Source organism: Mesocricetus auratus, unplaced genomic scaffold (assembly GCF_017639785.1).
Source record: "Mesocricetus auratus isolate SY011 unplaced genomic scaffold, BCM_Maur_2.0 Super-Scaffold_100691, whole genome shotgun sequence".
In the NCBI taxonomy this organism is placed as follows: Eukaryota; Metazoa; Chordata; class Mammalia; order Rodentia; family Cricetidae; genus Mesocricetus; species Mesocricetus auratus.
In genome coordinates, this window is record NW_024429267.1 from 17,216,327 (window position 1) to 17,238,732 (window position 22,406).

The following is a 22,406-nucleotide window of genomic DNA, read 5'->3' on the forward strand; positions in this document are numbered from 1 at the left end:
GTCAACTTTTGAGTTCAAGGCCAGCCTGGGTAACTAAAGGAGACCCTGTCTAAAAACAAAACAGTTAAGCAGCAAACCAACTGTGGAGTGGCTTGCTTGAATGCCCACCAGTACTGAACGAATTCCATACAACTAAAAGATCAGACACCTGACATCAACTGCACTCAGAAGGAGCAGGCAGTGGGCAGGTTGACTTCTGGGTATATTTAAGGCTGAGATTCTGTGTTTATATGCGAAACATAGGGAAAAGAGAGTAGATACACTCTCACCTACTTTTTCTTTCCTCCTCCCTCCCTTTAATAAAAATAAGTCAAGCCAGGTATATCTGGGACTGGTTTGTCTTGTGAACCATCTGCTTGCCATATGTTCTCTATAGTTGCTGTTTGAAAAGTCAGCTAAGCATTTGCTTGAATAACTCACTCCACAACTTCTTGTTTACATGTGAATAGTAGGTATTTTATTTCATTCACAGACAGTGACTCATAATCTAAATTTCTATACCAATTCTCATTGTTTTAAAGCATGCCATCTCAGAAAACAAAAGCAAGTTCAAGTTTTATTCTGTCCCCAAAGTCTGTCTTTGATATCTGATCTGTGATTTTCTCTTTCTCTCTTTCTTTTTCTTTCATTTCTTTCTTTCTCTCTTTTTTATTAAGAGTCTATCAAGTGTAATAAATTCACCAGTGTGTCTTGTATTATAAATGATACTGCATTTCAGATCAAGGAAGTTGTCTTAAATTACTTGTACCATACGAAAACTAGGAACCTCTAAAATAATGTCTTTACTTTGGTGCATTTATGATTTTAATCCTTGAAGGAGAATGAGAAGTTACAGGATGTTAGAAGAATCTACCAGAAGCTGTATCTACCTTAACTCAAATGTCTGGAGAGCCACTTTGTTAAACAGTTTAGGAAATGAGCAGTAGAATGCTTCCATTTTCAAATGCATCTCTCAGCATCTCAACTCGGAAGGCATCGCCTTCCAGTAGTACTTGTTAGAATGGACATATTGAACTTTCCATGAGCTATGGAGAACAGAGGAAAGAGATTGAAGAATGGGTTCTTGTCCTCCCACAGTGAATTGCAGACAGACTGTGCTCCTCAGATGTAGTGCCAGCAGATATGACTGTCCCCAGTTTCTGTGACTCCTTTCCAACCTTTCATGTCCCTGTTCTCTGCTCTGTTTCTTTTTTTTTTTTTTCCAGCGGGGCCGGGGGGGGGTGTGGGATTCAAGACACAATTTCTTTGGTATAACCACCCTACTGTCCTGGAACTCACTCTGTAGACCATGCTGGCCTCGAACTCAGAGATCCTCCTGCCTCTGCCTCCCAAGTGCTGGGATTAAAGGTGTGCACCACCATTGCTCGGCTTCCCCTGATCTGTTGTTTCTGAAGGTCATATTGGGTTCAAGTCTAGAAAAACATTAATCTCTCTTTCCTTTACTTTCCACAGGTAGAATACATGTTGGTGTCCTTTGATCATGAAAATAGAAAAGTCCAGTTGGTGCTGTCTGGAGAAGATGTTCTTGAAACTCTGCAGGAGAAGGGGGAAAGGACAAACCCCAAGTAAGCTTGTGCACTGGAGACTCAGCCTAGTGGTTCTGGACCTTTAGAGTAAACTAAGACATGGGATCTTTCCTCAGATTTCTAGAAGGCAAGATGACAGGTTAAGAGTGTGGGCTTGGGTCCCAAGTTACAGTTTCCAACTCTGGTTCATCTGCTTGATTGGTGAATAGACTTGAACAAGTCACCTGAGCTCTCTGTGCCGCAGCCTCCTCATCTCTATAAAGTATGGATACCAATAGTTACTTCAAAGGCACCTCAGAACAGTCAGCACAGTTGGCTCAGTGTGGAAGGGCTTGCTTGTTCTTACAGACACATTTCTGAGATAGGATTGAGATCCACAGCAAATTCAGACAACTAGAAGCAATTTTGTTTTGGCAGCAAGATGTTTAAATATTTCCTCTTCTTCTGTGTAGCCCTGACTGTCCTGGAGCTCACTCTGTAGACCAGGATGGCCTCAAACTCACAGAGATACACCTGCCTCTGCCTCCCAAGTGCTGGGATTAAAGACGTGCACCACTATACTCAACCTCTTTTTTTTTTTTCCTGATTAAATGTTTCTTTACATGGAAGCAGAGAAGGGCCAAGGCCATCTACTTTCTACTTCGTTTTCTATTTAGTTGTTTTGGGTCCTGCACTCGAGGACCTTGACATTGAGCTGAAAGCCTGTAAAGTGGGCTAGCTTTGTCTGCACAGAGTACCTGTGTGCATTTTCAGTTACTTATAAATATTTTGAACTTAACACTTAGAAACCTTAAGTAGTTGAGAAGTTATAGAAAAATTACAGCCCTTAATATGCTTTTTATTCATTTGTACCTAATAGCTTTAAATTTTTTGATGCATCTTTTAAAAATTCAAAAAAGTGAGTAGGCCACAATAAAAGCTAAACTAAAATGACTTTCCTATAGCCACCCAACCCTCTGGAGACCGGAGTATGGAAGTTACATGATTGAAGGGACACCTGGCCAGCCCTATGGAGGAACGATGTCTGAGTTCAACACAGTGGAGGACAACATGAGGAAACGCAGGAAGGAGGCTACTTCTGTGTTAGAGGAAAACCAGGCTCTTTGCACCATAACTTCTTTCCCCAGGTTAGTTCCTACATCAACTTGTTAGAGCGGGAGTATCAGACTAGAGATTATGTAGACCTGGCATTTCCCTTTACAGGGCTCACACTTAAGATAGTTGGTACTGTTGAACTGTGCGGCATCATCATCTTCAAAGTTGACTTTAACAGACTACATAACACACCACACACACATTTTTAAATAAGTGTACAGTCTTGTATTGGCCACCTTCACAATTAACATGTGTGGCCCATGGGCTGGAGGTTGACTTGCCTGCTAGCTTAAGGCTGCTGTAGAAGTTGCGGAGCGTCTTCAGTGGTGGGTGGTACCTGTACACCCGGGAGAGCACACATGCGCACTGGGGCAGAGCCGAGCCCCTGTGGCTCCTCCCACTGGACTGTGGCAGTTGCACTTGCACACACATTCTCAAAAGCAGCATCTGCCCTCTAGCACTCACTGTGACGTTCTGAGCCCTGGGTCCCAACCCCTAGGGTGCTTTTGAACACTGGGGAGGGAGCATGCTTTCACAATCTGCAGATATCTAGCACAGATAAGGTGAGACCAGGGTGTGGGGGAAGTACCGGAGCACCTTGGGCACTCTTGTTCCTGGTTTACTCTTGCCAGATTCCAGCTGAACAAGCTGAGTCACATTTGCATTGTGCTGTAAACTTAGGGCTTGTCACCAAATCTTGTTAGGACAGTAAACACCAGTAAGTAAACAGTGAAGATTAGAAAGGGGTGCTCAAATGTCCAGTGTTAAATATAGTGCCCTATATGAGATTGGAGGTCTACTCACAAACCTCATTTGTCCATGCTAGAGGTCTGCCTTTTCCACCAAAAGAGCTGTGGTGAATAGCCATAATCTTAAACCCTAACTACACTATTCTGATGCCGCTTTTCCTTCTGAGAGCACAGGCATTACAAAACCACACCATTGACCTTAGAAGGACATTATTTTAAATAGGAATTACAGTTTTTAAGCTCCCTTTCATAATAGCTACATATAGGAGTTAAAATCTTAAAGTCAATTATCAAACACTTAGAAACACTAAGTGCGTGTTCTGTTCCAGATCCAGGCAGGCTTTGCTCTGCAGCGCTGAGGGCACAGCAGAGATTAATCAAATATCCATTCTGTAAATATGAAATATGTAATGGTAAAGTCAGGGAGTGCCGTGGGGTGTGGCTATGGTTATGTGATGGGTTCTGGGGTGGAGGAAGGCCTCTCCAAGGGAAGATGATCATGCAATGTCCAAAACTCTAGAAGTTTCATAGGAGAGGGAGTACAGGGGTATTCTGGGGAAGAGGAGTCACACAGACAAGCCTGGTGGGAAGTGCAAGAAAGAAGCTAGCTGTTGTGACCAGGAAGCTGAGGTGCAGGTGACTGGGGAGTCTGGGCAGGTGTTGAGAACTTCAAAAAGCAGTAGCGACCTTGGCAATCTAGGCTGGGTAGATACTATCGCAGTTTGCTTTGTAGCCTCATCTGAGCTGTTGGCATGAGAGCAAGTGCCAGGGCATGCCAGGAGAGGGGAAAGGGAACTCCCTAGGGCACTGTCTTGGTGGCAGTGGAAAAGTAGGTGAATCATAAAATGACAAAAGCAGCTAACAGGCTGGAGGAGAATAGCGATACCAAGAATAAGTGCTATAGGTAACTTGTGGAAAACCCAGGGATAATGGAGTAGCAGCCTAAGGATCAGGCTATAGGTGTTACTTGACAACTTCTAAACTCTACTGTGTCTCTTGGTTCAGTTAAAGGCTCTGTATGGGATAGTTGTTCTCTGGAGAACAGGTTTATAGTGACTTCTTCACTATGGAGAGAATTGAAACAGGAATACCTCCATCAGAAAGTCTGTAGTTCTTATAAAAAACAAAAACAAACAAACAAAACCCCACCTAGTTATATGCACTAGGATGGGAGGTTCTTGGGGACTTGTAAATGAAACAGTAATAATTATTAGCGATTTAGTTCTTCAGACCTTCCTCATAGGGGCTGGAAAGAAGACTCTGATTGAGAGTGCAGATTGCTCTTACAGTGGATGTGAGTTCAGTTCCCAAAACCTGCGTTGGGTGCTCATACTTGCCTGTAACTCCAGTTCCCAGAGATCCTATGTCTCCTGCCTCCAAGGGCAGCTGCACAGACATGCACATGCTCACATGCACACACATAACTAAAAATAATGAAAGCAAATCTTAAAACCAATCCTGTGCGGCTGCTCTAAATGATGTTTTGCTGTATCATGGGATTGAGAAGGAAGTGCTGTGCTAAAGTATAAACTGTAGTTTTTTTCTCTGAAAAGAGACACAATTCTGTAGTCTGGAACAGTACCAAATTGAATTTGAATGAACTTTGTATGCAGTGAAAGTCCCGCTTCTCGGTCAGACTGGCCTCACTTCAGGTGCTCGTGGTTGCTTTGGACAGCACAGGTGTAATCTCTCCATCATTGTAGAATGTTCTGGTGGACAGTGCAGGCAAATGGTAAACGCAGTGCTGTGAATTCAGAATAGCACCCTGAGTTTAATGCTGTTTATCCCACCTGGGTCTAGGAAGCTAAGATTCCCCCATCTTAATGTCTGTCACTCTCCTAAGGGACTTCTTCAAGTTCAAGGCCTCAGAAAAGATGCACAATTGCTTCATGAATGCCCAGGAGGCCTTGGTGCTAGGTTTTCTGTTTTCTGATGAGAGCAACAGCTTCAGTTGTGTATAGGGTGGTGAGCAGCCTGCTAGGACTGGGTGACTTTATAGAAGGTCTGGGCTAGTAGTCCTTTGCTGATTTAAACCCTGTCAAGAGCCTGCCTTGTTTTCTTTCGCTAGCTTGGAAGGACTGCCTTACCACAAATGAGGTCTTCTTGAGATTAAAGTAGACAATAAGGTTGCATCTTGGACATGAGAGGGCACTCTGGTGTAAATTGGGGATACACAGACACTATTTAACCTTGAGGGATTCCTGAGATCTGCAGAGGCAAAAATGAGAACATTTGGTCCAGATTCATCAGGAGGTTGGGGCAATGCAGTAAGCAAGGTTGAAGACAATTGAGTATTTATAGCTAGTGAAGAACATGTCCAAAGCCCTGTGGGGCACTTACACCTCAGTGAGGAAAAAAAGCCTTGTGGAGCACTTGGGGGCACTTACACCTCAGAGCAGCGTGTGACCAAGGGATTCCTTCTGTCCTTGGCGCAGCTGAGTAAATGTCTCTAGATGCTGAGTGGAGACTGATAAAGTCAGAGTCTGCTGGAGTAAGAAATGAGACCCCAGTGCAAGGCAATTGGAGTAGAGAAAGGGGCCATAAGGAGGCTGGTATTCGCAGCATTTACATTGGTTTGGGAACACCGCTAGACCCTCTCGAGTAAGGAATGATGGAAATTAAATGCTTCGGCTTTTTTTTTCTGATGATTTATTTTTATGTGCATTGGTGCTTTGCCTCTACCTGTATCTGTGAGAGGATCATGGATCCCCTGGAACTAGTTACAGACAGTTGTGAGCTGCCATGTGGTTGCTAGGAATTGAACTCAGGATCTCTGGGATAGCAGCCAGTGCTCTTAGCCACTGAGCCATCTCTCCAGCCCTGGAAATTAGATGATGTTAACCATTGCAAATTATGGTGATACTATAGCTAATTGGTTCTAAAGCCATTTCTCACCTATTCCTTTCTCAATTGGTTGCAGACTAGGCTGCCCTGGATTCACAATGCCGGAACACAAACCGAACCCAGAGGAAGGCGGTGCATCCAAGTCCCTCTTCTTTCCAGATGAAGCCATAAACAAACACCCCCGCTTCGGGTGAGTGTGGCTCAGACTGTGCCTTCTGGGATACAGTATTTGGTTTGGGAACTCCTCTCAGGCATATATCGGATTCAGAGGATACAGCAGACACACATCTGCTCACACCCACAGCAGCCCAAAGCTATTTCCCTTTTGCTTCCTGCATCCAGATTTGCTTTGCCCATTTCCAAGTCGTCCTGAAAGTCCTTGGCTCCTTTCCTCCACTTTAATTACAGGTAGTTCTCAGGCCTGATGCTGCAAGCACGTGTATTGGGAGGTTTCCTTTCCTAAGTTACCACCAGCACCTGTGATCACCCTGTATTACTCTATATGCTGTGACCAGGTCAGATGTGTGCAGCACCTGTCAGAGCTCAGGCCTTCTCCTTGTGTCCTCTAAGTCTGTAGTTTGTATTTGAATTCTTAGCGTTTAAGTTGAGTAGGTCCTGCACTAACTGGATCTTGACTTTGTACCTATGGGCTCACCTAACCTCCTACCCAGTGTGGGGACACTAAGAACTCTGAGAGGTTATTCCTTTCACAGGCCCCTGCATATTTCACATTTAAAATCTTTGTAAGTATAGGCACAGATTATTTATTTGCTCTGCTGGGTTTTGTTTTGTGTTGTTGAGACAGGGTCTGTATATAGTCTTGGCTATCCTGGAATACATAATGTAGTCTAGGTTGGCCTCAAATTCATAGATATCCTCCTGCCTCTGTAGTGCTGGGATAAAAGGTGTGTGCCAACATGCCCAGCTAGACAAAGATTTATAAATATAGTTTCTTTGAAGCATTTTCATATGTTTAAAGAGAAAAATATTGAGTTTAAAGGAAAGATGGACCATGACAGTTACCAAATGTTAGCACCGAAATTCCTCACAGAAAAGGAAAGCACAGGATGCCCCATGTTGTGTCCTGGCTAACTGAGGGAAAGCAGGCGTCAGAACAGATGTAGTGTTTAAGCTGAGTCAGTCACAGCACCATGCCAATCTCTACTACTCATGCTAACATAAAAACTAAGTGAACATAGTTTTATAATGTATTTAATCTCATCCATGTAAAGTGTTACTGCAATTTGTAATAGTTTCAAAAAGCTGAGGCCATTTTTTCCTTTCTTTGTGCTGTAGAAACTATGTGTTTGAATTAGGACTAGTTGTTGCAAGTGTTTGGTGGCCATAGTGTGTGCAATAACCGAGTGTCAGGTCAGTGCCGAGGAACTGGGGAACTGAGGCAGTAAAGGATTTAGACGTCAGTGGTACCAAAGCCTAAGTTCTCAAATTTGACTAAAATCATTGGAGTTTCTATGAGAAACATTAAAATTAGCCAGACTGTGGCTGGCCTTGAACACCTGAGCTGGACCTTGCTGGGGCTAGCACTAGATGAGCAGGAGAGATGGCACCACCCAGAGCCGAGAGCAGCTGGATGCCAGGCCTCTTCTAGAAAACTCTTAGAGTAGCATGTTACATGTGGCACAAGGCTGTGTTGGCATTTTAGTGTGAGGTAGCATTCAGTTCCATCCCCTTCGATGTGCTCAAACTCTGTAATGTGGCAGCTCTTGGGTGACCTCTCTTCTGTTTGGTTGTTTTAGCACCCTAACAAGAAACATCCGGCATAGACGAGGAGAAAAGGTCGTTATCAACGTGCCAAGTAAGTCTGTGGGGCGTGGCGGGGTGTGGCCTGTAGAACTGCTGTCCTTGATTCTCAACTGTTTCTTCTTCTTCTTTTAATTGATAATGCAGTCTTTAAAGACAAGAACACACCATCTCCATTTGTAGAAACGTTTCCTGAAGATGAGGAGGCAGCAAAGGCTTCTAAGCCAGACCATATCTACATGGATGCCATGGGATTTGGGATGGGCAATTGCTGTCTTCAGGTACTGCTTCTGTTACTTGAAGAGGCTAAGTCTCCTCTCTCTTTCTTCTTACTAACTCTATGTATGTTTCTTGTTTAAAAATAGCATGCTTTTCTGAAACAAGATTGTTTTAGTAACCTCATTTGTAACTGTCTTTCGACTAAGAATTTAAGAGTTCACCACAAAGATGTGTGGTTGTTTCTAAACTTAAATGTAAAGTATTTGTGACTTCTTTTTCTAGATGCCTGATTTTTACTGCCCTCTAGTGACAGCCTCTGAGGATGTTAGACAAGGGTCTGTCACTTTATTTCTGAAAATGACCTCTGATGGGAGAATCCAATGATTTTGTGATCCAAGGGGAAAGATTGTTTGGCATTTAAATTTTTGTTTGTGCAAAGTTACCTCATTGTTTAAAAGGAATAAATATTAACAGCCTTTTGCCTTGCCCCTGGTTAAGTTACACAGGAGATACATAGTACTTCTCTGGTCACTTAATTAGCATTTTTGCTGGGCCTAATCAAATAATCAATGGCCCCTGGCAGTGACTGTGCCCAGGACTAGAATGGGGAGTGCAGAGCTTCCACGCCCATACAGGCCCATGGGTGTTTGCTGACTCTGCCCCTGCTTAGTCATTCAACTACCTCCATGACTTTTTCGGCTCATTTTATTAAACTGGGCTGTAGCCTCAGCACAGAGGCCATAAAACTCGGCATTCTTCCCTCAAGGCTGCAGGTGTACACACATTTGTCACATAAGCCTCCAAACTGTTTTTAAAACTACAGATATAATCCAAATTGAATACCCAAGTCAGACTTTCCCACGCTGTCTGTTTCTGTAGCACGATGAAGGACAAGGTATTTTGTTTCCTCCACATAGTTAGGTAGGATCAGATACGTGGCCTCCAAACAGAGGCCAGTCCGTTCCCTTAGAAATGGCCACACTTCATTTAAAAAGGCTGACTTGGCTGCATTATCTGCTTTCCTATCTTAAACACAAACATTTCTGGAATGGACCATTAAGCTCTAGTACTTAAAATACCTGGCTTCAGTATTCTGGAGTGCTCTCAGAACCCAGCCTTTTCTTGTTTATACTGAGCCAGGGAAGCACAGTTACTGTAACCCATTCCAGGGGGACACTCTCTCCCTTGTGCACTTGATTTATGTAAATAAGGGCAAACATTTTCGTGTGTGAAGAAGACACAGTTCTCTATTCTATTTAAGGCATGAGTTTAGTACTTCTACCCCCTGACATATCCAGTTAAAACATTCCACTTTAAAAAGTTGCAGTCACAGATAATGAAAATGTGTGACAAATGAGATAAATTCACAAATAGCCACAAAAGTTCCTGACTGGAACAGAAGGAATTTATTATAGACAAGCACCCAAAAAAGATGGGAAGTAATGCTTTAGCTCACGAGAGGCTCAACTGAACAAAACAAAGCACCTCCATGTTTGTGAGCTTACCAAGTGCTATTGGTACTCACGTGTATGAGTGAGACTGTCTCAAAGAAAGATACATCTTTATTTGATAAACAAATGGTCATCCTGCTATGGGTTTGTTTGTTTGTTTGTTTTGTTTTCTCCACTTAAGAAAATTACATGGCTTCAAAACTGGATTCTAGGTAAACTTTGGATTCTATTTCTGACATCATGTATTCATAGTTCCTCCTTTGCCTCTCATCAGTGTCATAGTGACTGACATTTCCTCCTATGCAATCCTTTAAGAGGACAGCAAAAGCTAGAACTTGCTGTTTCTACCTCAGTTAAGGTATCAGAGCTTCTTGGTTTTGCTTTCTCTACTAAGGTCCCATCTATAGTGATGTTCTGTTTGACTTGGTGGACATACTGTTAGCTCTAGAGCCAGGGAAATTTACTTAAAATAACTTGAGTCATTAGAAATGCAACTTTCAAATTTCAGTTGTTATTTTTCTTAGATTTTTCTAAAGCTAGTTTTCCAGGATGTACCTACAAAATCCTCTGCTGTGTCCCAGGCTAAATGAGAAAAGTCAGCCAAAACCACTCAGGAAAAATGTTCATAACACTATCTGCTCACTCAAAAATAGTAACACACTTTAACATAACCAGAAGTCACAGGAAGGAGCTAGACCAACTAAGAAACACACACCTAACAGAATCTGTGTATTACAACACCTGGAAATAGTTAGATTTTTTTAAAAGTAGATCAACATACCTTTTCCCCATGTTTCTGTCTTTATCATCCTATTTTCCTTCACGACCTACTGTAAATTTAGTAAGTGGGTAGCAGACACTGCCCCACACGGTTGGGATTCAGAATGGCAAGACTGAATCATAGATTACCCAGGTGATTGGAAGGACCACAGCCAATAAGCAGTGCTTTGCTTATCCAGTTCTCCCATTCCACATCGAATCCTTACTACACATAAAGTACATGTGTGCATGCTTGTTTCATGTGTGTATAGACCAGAGACAAATCTCAGGTTGCTGTCCACAAGGGTCACTCATTGGCCTAGTGCCCAGAAGCCCTAGGAATCTGCCTGTCTTTGTCTCCCCAGCTCCAAGACTATAAACACATGCCACCACAACCAAATTTGGGTGTTCGAGGGATCAAACTCGGGTCCCAATGCTAACAAGGCAAGCACTTTACCTATTGACCTATTTCCCTAACCTCACAAGTTGGTTTCTAAGTCCCATGTCACTGGAGAAACTACCTTGCCTTGCTTGTCAGTGGCCTCATTTCCAGCCCCCTCAGTTTTTTATTGTGGCCTTTGAAACCCCTTTTCCTTAATAGCATGCTTCACATTTTCTTAACTCATGATGGCTGGTGAATTGTCAGTTCTTATAACTGAAATGTGCTGCCCACTTTAGCATTAGCATGGAAACCACAGGAAGATCAGGACACAGAACTGTCTAAACAATTGTTTCAGTAGCCAGTTACGCAGCTGTGCCTCCCATGGAGCTTGTTTGAGGTCATAAGGGATAGTTGAGATACACAGTCAAACCACTGGAACGGAGATTCTTAACAATGCACTTGGTGGCTACTGTTATTTCAAGGTTTAAGCACATAAATTATTTCCTGCATCAGGCCAAAAGACTTTTTTGGTTTTGTTTTTTTTTGTTGTTGTTGTTGTTTTTGTTTTTGAGACAGGGTTTCTCTATATAATAGTCTTGACTGTCCTGAAACTCACTTTGTAAACCAGACTGGTCTCAGACTCCCAGAGATCCGCCTGCCTCTGCCTCCCAAGTGCTGGGATTAAAGGTGTGTGCTACCAGTGCCCTGCCTATGACAACTTGTAAACAAAGCTCATACCTAAAAGCCTTCTCTTCTGTGAGGTGTGACACCTTCCTTTCCCACCACCTTCCTTCTCTGACTTACTTCTTATGGGGCCTGATAATGACTTTAATGACTTTATGTGGTCATTTTAATCATTTTTATTCTTAAACAGGTAACATTCCAAGCCTGCAGCATATCTGAAGCCAGATACCTTTATGATCAGTTGGCCACTATCTGCCCAATTGTTGTAAGTAGAAAGTATGTCTTTCTTTAAATACATCTGTGAAGAAAATAAGACCACATGTGTGTGCTATTTAATGAACTTATAACACATAGATGGAGAACTGAGGAGACAAGCTATAGTTCCTTATTTTTGCTAATTCTGTATTTGACTGTGACCATCCTTTCTCCCTCTATTAAGTGTGTCCTTGAGTTGTAGAAGAGTTGTCTCAACAATAAATAAAGACCTGGAGTTCTTTTATGTACATTCTGTTTATAAAATAGCAGCTGGGATTTCATCAGTAGGACCTCAAGGACTGCATGGACCGATGAATGGGTGGAAGCCCCGTGCATGCAGCACTTTGATTCTGCATTTGCTCACTTGTGTTTTTAGATGGCTTTGAGTGCTGCATCTCCATTTTACCGAGGCTACGTGTCAGACATTGATTGTCGCTGGGGAGTGATTTCTGCATCTGTAGATGATAGAACACGGGAGGAGAGAGGACTGGAGGTAGGAATGGTTTTTCTCCTTAATAGATCTTTTACATCGAGCAGGTGGTGTGCGTATGTTGTACCCACTTGCATTTTGAAGTGTTCACATAAGGGAAGAGAACACAGGTGGTGAGCCTGGCTTTGCTTTAAGTGGGTATGTGAGGAGGAGGGTGGTTAGTTTGGGTGGGGAGTCAGTTTTTATCCTTGCTTGAAATCTGTGTTAGTTGTAGCTTTTGTAAACAGTGCCTATTTTCTGTCTTAGAAGTCACACTGACAGCTCTGCACACTGTGTGAGTGTTGTGTGCCCAGTGGTTTCTGGTAGGAAGTGTAGTTTGTTGTCAGGTGATTGTCTCATTTGGAAACATAGGCTTTGCCCTGTTAGCACTGTTAATATTTCCCATCAGTGCTGAACTATAGCAGCCAGTCCTTTTAATTCTGAACTCCAATAGTGTGCGTCACCATCAGCCACCGAGAGCCAGGCACCCAGGTTCATCCAGGATGAGGCCCTGACTGGGCAGCAATGTTTTTAAGGGCTTCCACAAAGGAAGTCTCCACTAAGGGCATGTCTACTCTGGTCCTTTAATAATTATCCATAAATAGAGACAAATGTGCAATGGATTGGGGAGGGCAGATGTTCCTCAGCATATGTATAGAGTCAGAGAGCAACATTGTAAGTCCGATTTTCTCCACCATGAGTTCTAAGGATTGAATGCAGGTCCCTATGCAAGTGTGCTTCTATACAGTTACCTGGGTGTTCATCTCAGATCATTCCTTCTGTTTTAGCCCCTGAAGAACAATCGCTTTAGGATTAGTAAATCTCGGTATGATTCAATAGATAGCTACCTGTCTAAGTGTGGTGAGAAATACAATGACATCGACCTGACCATCGATAATGAAATCTATGAGCAGCTCTTGCGAGAAGGTGAGCAGCCCCCACCCCTAAGCTGATCATATGTGCACCTTTTGTTCTTCATAGCACTTTCAACTTTTGCTGACTCCTGGTCTGGTTTCTGTTTTTAGTGTGAAGTCTCTAACTTTTCTTATGAGGCTGCTTGTTCCTAAAGTTTCAAGTTCCAAATACTTGTGAGATCTTCTTGACTTTTAGCAAAAGGAACTTTTTGGAGCTCTGTATCTAGGTCCACACCAGTGCCCAGCAGGCATTGTGTGAGGAGTGAGTAAACTCCGACTCTTCCCCAGTGTCCATAGGATAAAATCCTGGGCAAGGTGAGAACACTGAACCACCCAGCCCTCTCCTATGTCTAGATACCCTTTCTTCAGTCTGCGGACTTAGAAGCTGTGCGTGGTGCCTTGCCCATTGCAGTTAGTCCCTGCGGTCTGTCTTTGCAGGCATTGATCATCTTTTGGCACAGCATGTTGCGCATCTCTTCATTAGAGATCCACTCACCCTTTTTGAAGAGAAAATACACCTGGATGATGCCAACGAGTCTGACCATTTTGAGGTATCTCCCATTCAAATGCATTTCGCTTCACAAACTAAGGCAGGATTGTTTCTGTGCCTGTGAGAATTGGTGGCAGAAGAAATCTGCCTTTCATTGCCTGGGGCAATAGAGAACCAAGAAAAACTAAAGGTTAATTTAAATATTCTGTATGGTTCCTACTACTTATTTCTCAGTTCTGTGATACTGAAACGGAAGCTGCACAAAAAGAAGTGTTGAAGACATGTCCTGACTCCCAGGGTACACTTAAACACCCAGTTTTCTAACCGGTCACACTCAACAAAGTCTTAAAGTTGTAGCTTTCTTGTGTTTGCAAATTGGGAAGTTTTAGGTATAGATGGAGAGCAGTAAACAGTCTTCGTCCCTCATTAAATACATGTCATCTAACCTAAATGTATAAAAGGTTGATTTTATCCTATTTCTTTTTGTTGTTATAGAATATTCAGTCCACAAACTGGCAGACAATGAGATTTAAGCCTCCTCCTCCAAACTCAGATATTGGATGGAGAGTAGAGTTCAGACCCATGGAGGTGAGACACATGCTTTCTGCTCAGAAGCTCCCTTCTCTCTACTCCCCACCCTCCTCATGTTCTTCTCAGAGGGCTCTGTGTTTATTTGAGAACAGTAGGAGTCCAAATGTGCCTATGAGTAGCAACTCCAAAAGTCACTGGGAGTTGATATCAGAGCGTGGACCTGGATAGAGGGCTTCCAGCCTCAGATGGGGAAGATGGAAGTGCTTGGGAATAATACAGTCTGAGGGGCTAGAGAGGGGGAGCTGGGGCAGGCAGTCAGTCCCTAACACTTCCGTCCTCATCACCAGGTGCAGCTGACAGACTTTGAGAACTCTGCCTATGTGGTATTTGTGGTTCTGCTCACCAGGGTGATCCTCTCCTACAAACTCGATTTCCTCATTCCACTCTCCAAGGTAATGGTGGGTGTGATTACAGCAGTGGACATGGACAGTGGAGATGTGTTTACTTACTTGTATTCACTGTCCAGTTCCGAACTGTCTTTATAAAGAGTTTTCTTACCCATTGGGATAAACTGTCTCTAGTTTGACTCTGGTTTTCCCCACTAGCCTAAATTTATTTCTAGAGACTTTGTTTAAAGATGATGGCTGGATATGGTCCCACAAACTAGCGCCATTCCCCTAACAGTCCATTGGTCTACAGTGTCAAAATTAGGATGACAGGAGGCTTACTCAGTGCAACCAAACTTGGGGTGTTTGTGGAAGATGTGATGGCATTGGATTACCAAATTAAAAGTTACAAATCTCACGCAGGAAGACCAGAGAAAAGGCTTCCTGGAGGAAATTGGCGTGCAGAACTTTTGAGTGTGTCCTTGTTCAGAGGCCATGAAGCTGTGTGTCCTTAAGGTGGTCAAGGCCATGAGTTTTTGAGCCAGTGTCTTCTTGACATAATAATGGATGGGAAAGACTGTTAAGCGAAGTGAGGGCTCTGCTGCTGTGGAGTCTGCCAAGGAGTCAGGCCGCAGAAGAGTCAGAGCAGCTTTGTCATGGCAAACTTGGAAGGAAATCAGAGACTTATTGCTAGTTAAGTCAAGTCCACCCATAGAAAAGTCCTGTGTGCTACTCATCCAGGCCTCTGTTTGTGAACATGAGTAGATGCCCCAAAGCTGACAGAAAGTTAAGAAAAAATATCCCTAAGAGAGGGTTCCAGCTTCTTCACTAGACACTAGTGAAGCAGTTAACCCCAGCACCCAAATCTAGGAGTTTTGTATCTCTGGACAGGAGAGACAGACGGTAAGGATGGGCAGAAAAGGAAGTGGCATTTACTTCTTTACTGAATTTAATGCCAGAGAGATGGACAGAGCACTTCCCATCCAAGTACTTTCTTTGTCTCTTTTGCATAATTTAGTGCGTGTGTATCCTAGTTTGTTTTCTGTGACTGTCATAAACACTATAACCAAAAGCAACTTAGAACAGGTTTCTTAATCTTAAGATTCCAGGTCCTAATTCACCATGAGGGAGGGCAGGGCAGGTGCTCAAGGCTTACTAGCTTAGCAGTCTGCTTTCTCATACAACCCAGGATCACCTGTCCAGAGGTGGTACCACCATGGTGGGATCAATCATCATCAAGAAAATACATCCCCAGTCTTGCCTACAGACCAGTCTAATAGAGGCAGTTCATCAGCTGAGGTCGCCTCGTCCAAGGTGGCCCTACCTTGTATCAATTTGACATAAAAGCCAACTAACACTGGGGGTGAGGGTGGGGTGCAGATGCTATGTGGCACGGGCCACTTTCTCATTCTTAGATGATACATTCTTCTGTGTCCACAGATGACAAAGGGGCCTGCCTAGCTTTGGAGAGATCTCTCTTTTATGGTTTTCCCCCACTTCGGTGTTGGTTTTATTTAGTGGTGGAGAAGAACCTAGGACTTGAGGCATGGGAAGTGGGTACTATACAACAACTCTCTTAACTCCATTCTAATCTGAGGCCTTCAATAATGGCTGTGTTCCATTCAGAAGGGCAAAAGCTCCCAGGATCCTAACCCTGTCACACTGGGGATCAGATATTTTGAAGTGACACAGACACTCAGATTTGGGCAAGTGCATCCTAATGCTGGACATTTAGAGAATAATACTTTAAAAACTGCTATTAAAAAACAAATAAAATGGTCTGGAAAGATGACTAACCAGTTACTAGCACTAACTACTATTGCAGAGGACCAAGGTTTGGTTCCCAGCACACTCATGATCACAACCAGCTGTAACTTATAATTTGGGTTGGGGGTTCCACTAACTTCTTCTGGCTCCGTGGGCACTGTATACACATGGTACACACAAATACATGCGGGCAAAGTGAATCTTTTAAAAAAAGGAAACAGAGCTACAAGATGGTTCCGTGGGTAATGGTGCATGCCACTGAGCCCAGTGACCTGAGTTCAGATCCCTGGAATCTACACGGTGGAAGACTAGAACTGACTCCTGCAAGTTCTCCTCTGACTACTACATGTGTATCATGTGACGCCTGTGTTCCCACACCTTCACATACACTCAGTAAGCAATTTTAATCAGAACTAAAGCATATGGGAGTATAGCTCACTGGCAGAGCCCTTGCCTAACGTGTGAGTGTTTCTTATGACCACAAAGAATAAGAAATACAAAGCTATTTATTAATCATCAATGGCAGGATGCGCCATGGATCTCAAGCACTTGGGAAGCTGAGGCAGGAGGCTCACAAATTAAAGGCCACCTCGGCTCCATAAGCAAGAACCTGTGTCAAACAAAAGATAACCAAAGTAAAAAGAGCATTTGTTTAGAACTGAAGTTAGAGAAGGAAAACTTCTTAGCATTATAAAAATGGAGTAAGGGAGGGAGTGTGAAGAGAAGCAGTAAAGATAAGTGGCGACAAAAAGGACTGGAGAGGTGGCTGTGCAGGAAAGGACTCGCCTCCAAGCCTGGTGACCTGAGGTAGAGTCTCAGGACTCATGTGGTAGTGGAAGAGAATTGTCTCCCACACAAGCCATCTTCTCATACACACAAAGATAAACAAATGCATGTAAAAATGTTTTTAAGAAGAAACAGGTGACATCAAATTGCAACATTCCAGTATGGTTTGCTTTTGTAAGACATTCCCAAAACAAGGGCAAATGCTGGAGATAGGGGATACACAGTGACGTTTTAAAAAGATGACAGGAATGACAGCGTGTCATACAAAATGAAGTGTGAGGTAGATGTGTCGGGTGGGCTAGTGACAGCACTGGCTGGCTGTACAGCAGATTGAAGTGATATTCTTGGAGACATTTAATGTGGTGGGCAGGAGATGCATAAGATACGAAACTAAATTTGTAAGCTGTTTATCCTGTTCACCAGTTTTTTAACGCGAACAGGTTGCTTATGGTCTCAGTGTTTCCTTCCACATAGAAAATAGGGATGTATAGCTTCCTGACAGGCAAACAAACTACTTAGACTTTAGTGTGTAATCACAGGCTAAAGAGCCCTAAGCAAATAAATGATGTACTCACAAATTTAGTTGTCGAGGCTAGATCCGATGTTCATGCCAAAGAGCATCTTCTGTTCACTTGAAGATTCATAAAAGCCAATCAAGAAAAATCTTCACTTCTCAAAAATAGACATTATCAGAAATATATTCCCTCTAAAATTCAACAAAATAACACTCAAGAAAAAAATTTACTTTGGATATTAAGAGTGTCTTTCCTAGTAGATCTTGATATAAGCTAAAACTTAAATGACTGATGGGCAGTAAGATTAATGGTGTGAATGTTGGTGGAGCAAAACTAATAAAAACTAAATATTCTAAGACCCCCAAATCTTAGAAACGCCCACAGTCACAGTTACATTTTAGCCTATTACTTGAGTGTGTTCCTAGACGTGTCTAGATATTCAGAAGGTCTTGCTTGTGTAAAGCATCAGAGGAGTAGCAATAGGATGCTTTCCATCATGAATGTGGGAGGAGGCTAAATAATCACAAGTCTTGGTAACCAGACTGGGGAGATGGCTCTCTGGGTACAGCCCCGATCCTCCCCCCTCCCTACATCCACTTACAAGCAGGGTGTGGCAGCGCACTGCTATCTCCTGAGTTCTTGTGTGGAGACAAATGGATCCTAGGCTCATTGGTTAGCCAGTCTAGTAGAAACTGAGAGCTCCAAGTTCAGAGAGAGGCTGTGATTGAGAAAGACAACCCAACACCAGCTCTGGCCTCCACGCTGGCCCTCAGTTTGTGTTTGTGTCATATATTGAAGCTCTCCATAAGGCAACATTATAAAGAATTGGAGAGATTATGCACCTGTAAAGGACCCAGGTTCAATTCCCAGCAACCATGGGATCTGATGCCCTCTTTTACCCTCCAAGAGCACTGCACACACATGGTGGACAAACATACATGCAGACAAAACACCCATACACATAAAGTGGGTGAAAAAAGGCAGCATTGTAGAAAATGCAGCTGCTAAAAGTATTTTAAAAGGCTTATCTTAGGTCTTAAAAAATTATTAGAGAAATTAAGAATTCATGAATTGAGTTACCAGGTAGGCAGATGGGATCGGTGACTGTTCCTGGTGAGCCTCCGGTACTGCAAGCCTGAAGCCCGCTGCCACTTTGCTCATGTAAGTGTGGCAGGGCTAGAAAGAACACTGACCTAACTTCTTAACCTCCCATTGTTTCGCACAAATGAGTGTGTGATGAGAACCTCTCCAAATGTGAAGGACTCAAGGGGACAGAATTCTAAGGGGAGTGATGAAGGCACTGGTTTACTGCTCCTCGATGTTCTGACTTAGTCCTAATTCTTTTCCTCTGTTAGGTTGATGAAAACATGAAAATGGCACAGAAACGAGATGCTGTCTTGCAGGGGATGTTTTATTTCAGGAAAGACATTTGCAAAGGTATCACGTGTTTGGGTTTCTAGGGTCCGTGTATGCTGGGCGAGCTGCTGAAGCTCCTCTGTGCTCCCCTTGTTGGCAGGTGGCAATGCGGTGGTGGATGGGTGTAGCAAGGCTCAGACCGGCTACGAGCCAGCAGCAGAGGAGTACACCCTCATGAGCATAGACACCATCATTAACGGGAAGGTACGGCCTGAACAGGGCTTCTCATCCGGGAAGGTATGGCCTGAATGGGGTTTGCTCTGGGAGTGCCAGCTGGCAGAGTTTATTATGTGCTCTTCTTGTAGGAAGGTATGTTCCCTGGGCTCATCCCCATTCTGAACTCCTATCTTGAAAACATGGAAGTAGACGTGGACACCAGATGCAGTATTCTGAACTACCTAAAGCTAATTAAGAAGAGAGCTTCTGGTATAGTAGATTTTTTTCCCTTTGTCGCCTTACAGTATTTGGTTCTGTGACATGCTTGACGGTATATCACACTCTAGCCATGCTCATTGCTTTTCACAGTTTGCTAGTTTTACAGTTGCATACACCTTAAAATCTTAGAATCACACTTTCAAATAGGGAAAACTTTTCCTCCCTACTGGCTTATGAAATAGTGTTGCATTTTAAAATGTGGCATTTCGATGAGGTGTGGGGACTGCAGTGTCAATCAGGTGTCCTCAATGTGCATTGCATGTCATCGTAGACTTGTGCCAGGCTAAATAACCACAGCTCCAATGCTGCACTGCCTGCATGTGTGGAGCTTGGAGCTCATTCTGTACAGTGCCCTCCTGAGCTTTATCAGTTTTGAGAACTCATCCACAATGCATTGAAGACCATGCAAACCTTGGTGTGAATGATAACAGCATCTTGACCGAGGTCACCAGTAAGAGTACATCGCCTCCGGAATGTTGTATCTTCAGCTTCCCTTTTATTCCATGTGCTCATCACTGTAGGGACCCTAGAGTCCTGTGAAGTAGTGGCATAACAGCATCATCTATAGACATAGCCCTCTGGCCAAGAGGGAGGACACATAGCTCTTATAAACAGTACTGACCCTCCGTCCCTTAAAAGCTGGTACTGTCAGCCTAGGGGTGGCATCTATCTAACTGGGTGTGTATATTCTTGTTGCTGTCCTGCAACCTTCCATTCATTCCCAGTAGTAATCTTTTGAATGTGATGAGAGCTATCTTCTCAGCTCTTAAAGCCATGTAACACTCCCAGGTCATGCTGATTTCCTTCTAGAGGCATGAGTTTGCTAGTCATTAAATAGCCACTTCTTAAAGCACCTAATTTTTTTCAGGAGAACTAATGACTGTTGCCAGATGGATGAGAGAGTTTATTGCAAACCACCCTGACTACAAGCAAGACAGTATAATAACTGATGAGATAAATTATAGCCTCGTTTTGAAATGTAACCAAATTGCAAATGAATTGTGTGAATGTCCAGAGTTACTTGGATCAGGATTTAGAAAAGCCAAGTATAGTGGAGGTAAAAGCGACTCTTCCCACTAGACATCAGGCAGAAAGAGGTGCCTCACTGTTCAGTGAGTGACAGTGCAGCACCGACTGACCCCTGGCCGGCTCAGATGCTGTGAACACCTACATGGCCTGCAGTGTTCCTGTACCAGTGGCCAGCAAGTGACTAGAAGCTTCCTTCAGTAGGTAAATCTGAGTTTGTACATGTAAATACTAAAGTATTTTTATGATTAACGATGTATTTTAATAACATTGTATCTAAAGTCATAGTAAACTGGCTTGTACATTTTGAATTCTTACTCTGGAGCAACTAGCATCTAGGCAGTTTTGTAAATGTAATTGTACAATAATACCTGCATTCCAGAGTTTTAAATGTTTACTGTAAATCTTCCTTTAATACTACCTGGGACCTGATTCACTGAAATTTACTTAAAAAACGCTTTCTTGTAACTGTTTTTTGAGTTGCCTCCCTTGCTGTGTACATAAAATCACTGGACTGCACTGAAGCCCAAGGGTGAGACACCTTACCCGTGATGTTTCTGTTCCAGAGAAGTCCCATGCTCTCACCACTGAATTGAACTCTGCTGGCTCTTAGAAAAGAAACTCCTTTGGAATTTGTGAATACACAGACTCAGAGTTCTTGCATAGAGAGGTGGGGATGATTTTGTTTCATCTGAAAAGGGAAATCATTACCTTCTATACACACCAAGAGCTCTGTCAAAAGTGGTGTCTGCTCCTCCATTGCCACCAGTCGTCTGGCCGCTGTGCTAGGGAATGGTCAGATAACACAGCTGCCAAGGTTTGGTTACTCTTTCTCTAGTTGCAGTAAGCGCACTGGCAGGCTGTCGTCTAATAGCCATTCATTCCGATTGTCCCTGGCAGTATTGCATTCTGCTTGCTTTCTCTGTAAAACTCACAGATCAATCATGAAATGCACTAATTTTTGTGAATCAGGACCCTAAATGTTAATTGTAAATAATTTGCTTCATAGATTGCAAACTTTATGTTATATTCTTCATTGTTAAGTAAATTTAACTACTTCTAAAAATAACAGTACTGTAGATTAAGCCAAGCTTTATGGATATAAATATTTACATTGTAATACTAATTTTTAAGGATTGCAATAAAGCTGCTTCAGCTTAAGACTTTAAGGACTAGGATTGGCTGTACACTTCATTTATTTTGGAAAATTAAAGTCCTTTTTTCATTTACAGTTTTGTTATATAAATCAGGTTGTAAAAAGGATAAAATGTTCATAATATAAGAAAATAAAAGAATGTAATTCATGAACTGGAGAGATGTCTTAGTGGTTAAGAGCACTGGCTGAGTGCTCTTCCAGAAGTCCTGACTTCAATTTCCAGCAACCACATGGTGCCTCACAACCATATATAATGGGATCTGATGTCCTCTTTTGGTGTACAGTCATACATGCAAATAGAGCATGCACACAAAATAAAACAAAAAACAGAATGGAATTCATATTCAAAAGCTATTGCATGTATGAATGGTTTAAGGATTTTTAAATTTGAGTTGAGGGAGCATTTTTGTTGTTTTGGGCATTTTTGTTGTTTTGGGCTTTGTTTTTAACTCTGCTGCCTGGCTGCTGGTTTGTACCCACTTTGCAGATCAGGCTGGCCTTGAACTCACAGATAACCCACACCTACCTCTACTACTTCCTTAGTACTGTTAAAAGTATGTGCCAATATGCCTAGTCTTTGTTGAAGGGATTTTTAATTAGGCCTGATTGGAGTCATTTCATCATTGCAGCTCTCCAAACCTTTAAGAAGAGGACCAATAATAAAAACAGGTAGATCTCCCTCAGTAGCTGGCTTTCACACACACCTACCCCCTGTAGAGTGACAGAGACCTTGACCTGTAGCTTATACACTGCTTTGCCTCGGGAAGTGAATCTTCCTTTAACTCTCAGC

At 42.9% G+C, this 22,406-nt stretch overlaps 1 protein-coding gene across 1 annotated transcript in view; it reads left to right on the top strand.

Moving 5' to 3' along the window:
• Window positions 1-21,768, top strand: part of Gclc (glutamate-cysteine ligase catalytic subunit) — a 39,415-nt gene extending 17,647 nt beyond the window's left edge. Inside the window, exons 2-16 of the mRNA XM_005073712.4 lie at window positions 1,453-1,565; window positions 2,471-2,653; window positions 6,291-6,404; window positions 7,972-8,030; window positions 8,123-8,256; window positions 11,661-11,735; window positions 12,102-12,218; window positions 12,983-13,121; window positions 13,547-13,659; window positions 14,094-14,186; window positions 14,477-14,581; window positions 18,939-19,020; window positions 19,100-19,203; window positions 19,305-19,425; window positions 20,303-21,768. Of these exons, the coding sequence (XP_005073769.1) occupies window positions 1,453-1,565; window positions 2,471-2,653; window positions 6,291-6,404; window positions 7,972-8,030; window positions 8,123-8,256; window positions 11,661-11,735; window positions 12,102-12,218; window positions 12,983-13,121; window positions 13,547-13,659; window positions 14,094-14,186; window positions 14,477-14,581; window positions 18,939-19,020; window positions 19,100-19,203; window positions 19,305-19,425; window positions 20,303-20,514 (1,764 nt within the window). The 3' untranslated portion in view covers window positions 20,515-21,768. The remainder of the gene's footprint in view (window positions 1-1,452; window positions 1,566-2,470; window positions 2,654-6,290; window positions 6,405-7,971; window positions 8,031-8,122; window positions 8,257-11,660; window positions 11,736-12,101; window positions 12,219-12,982; window positions 13,122-13,546; window positions 13,660-14,093; window positions 14,187-14,476; window positions 14,582-18,938; window positions 19,021-19,099; window positions 19,204-19,304; window positions 19,426-20,302) is intronic.
• The last annotated feature ends 638 nt before the right edge of the window (window positions 21,769-22,406 follow it).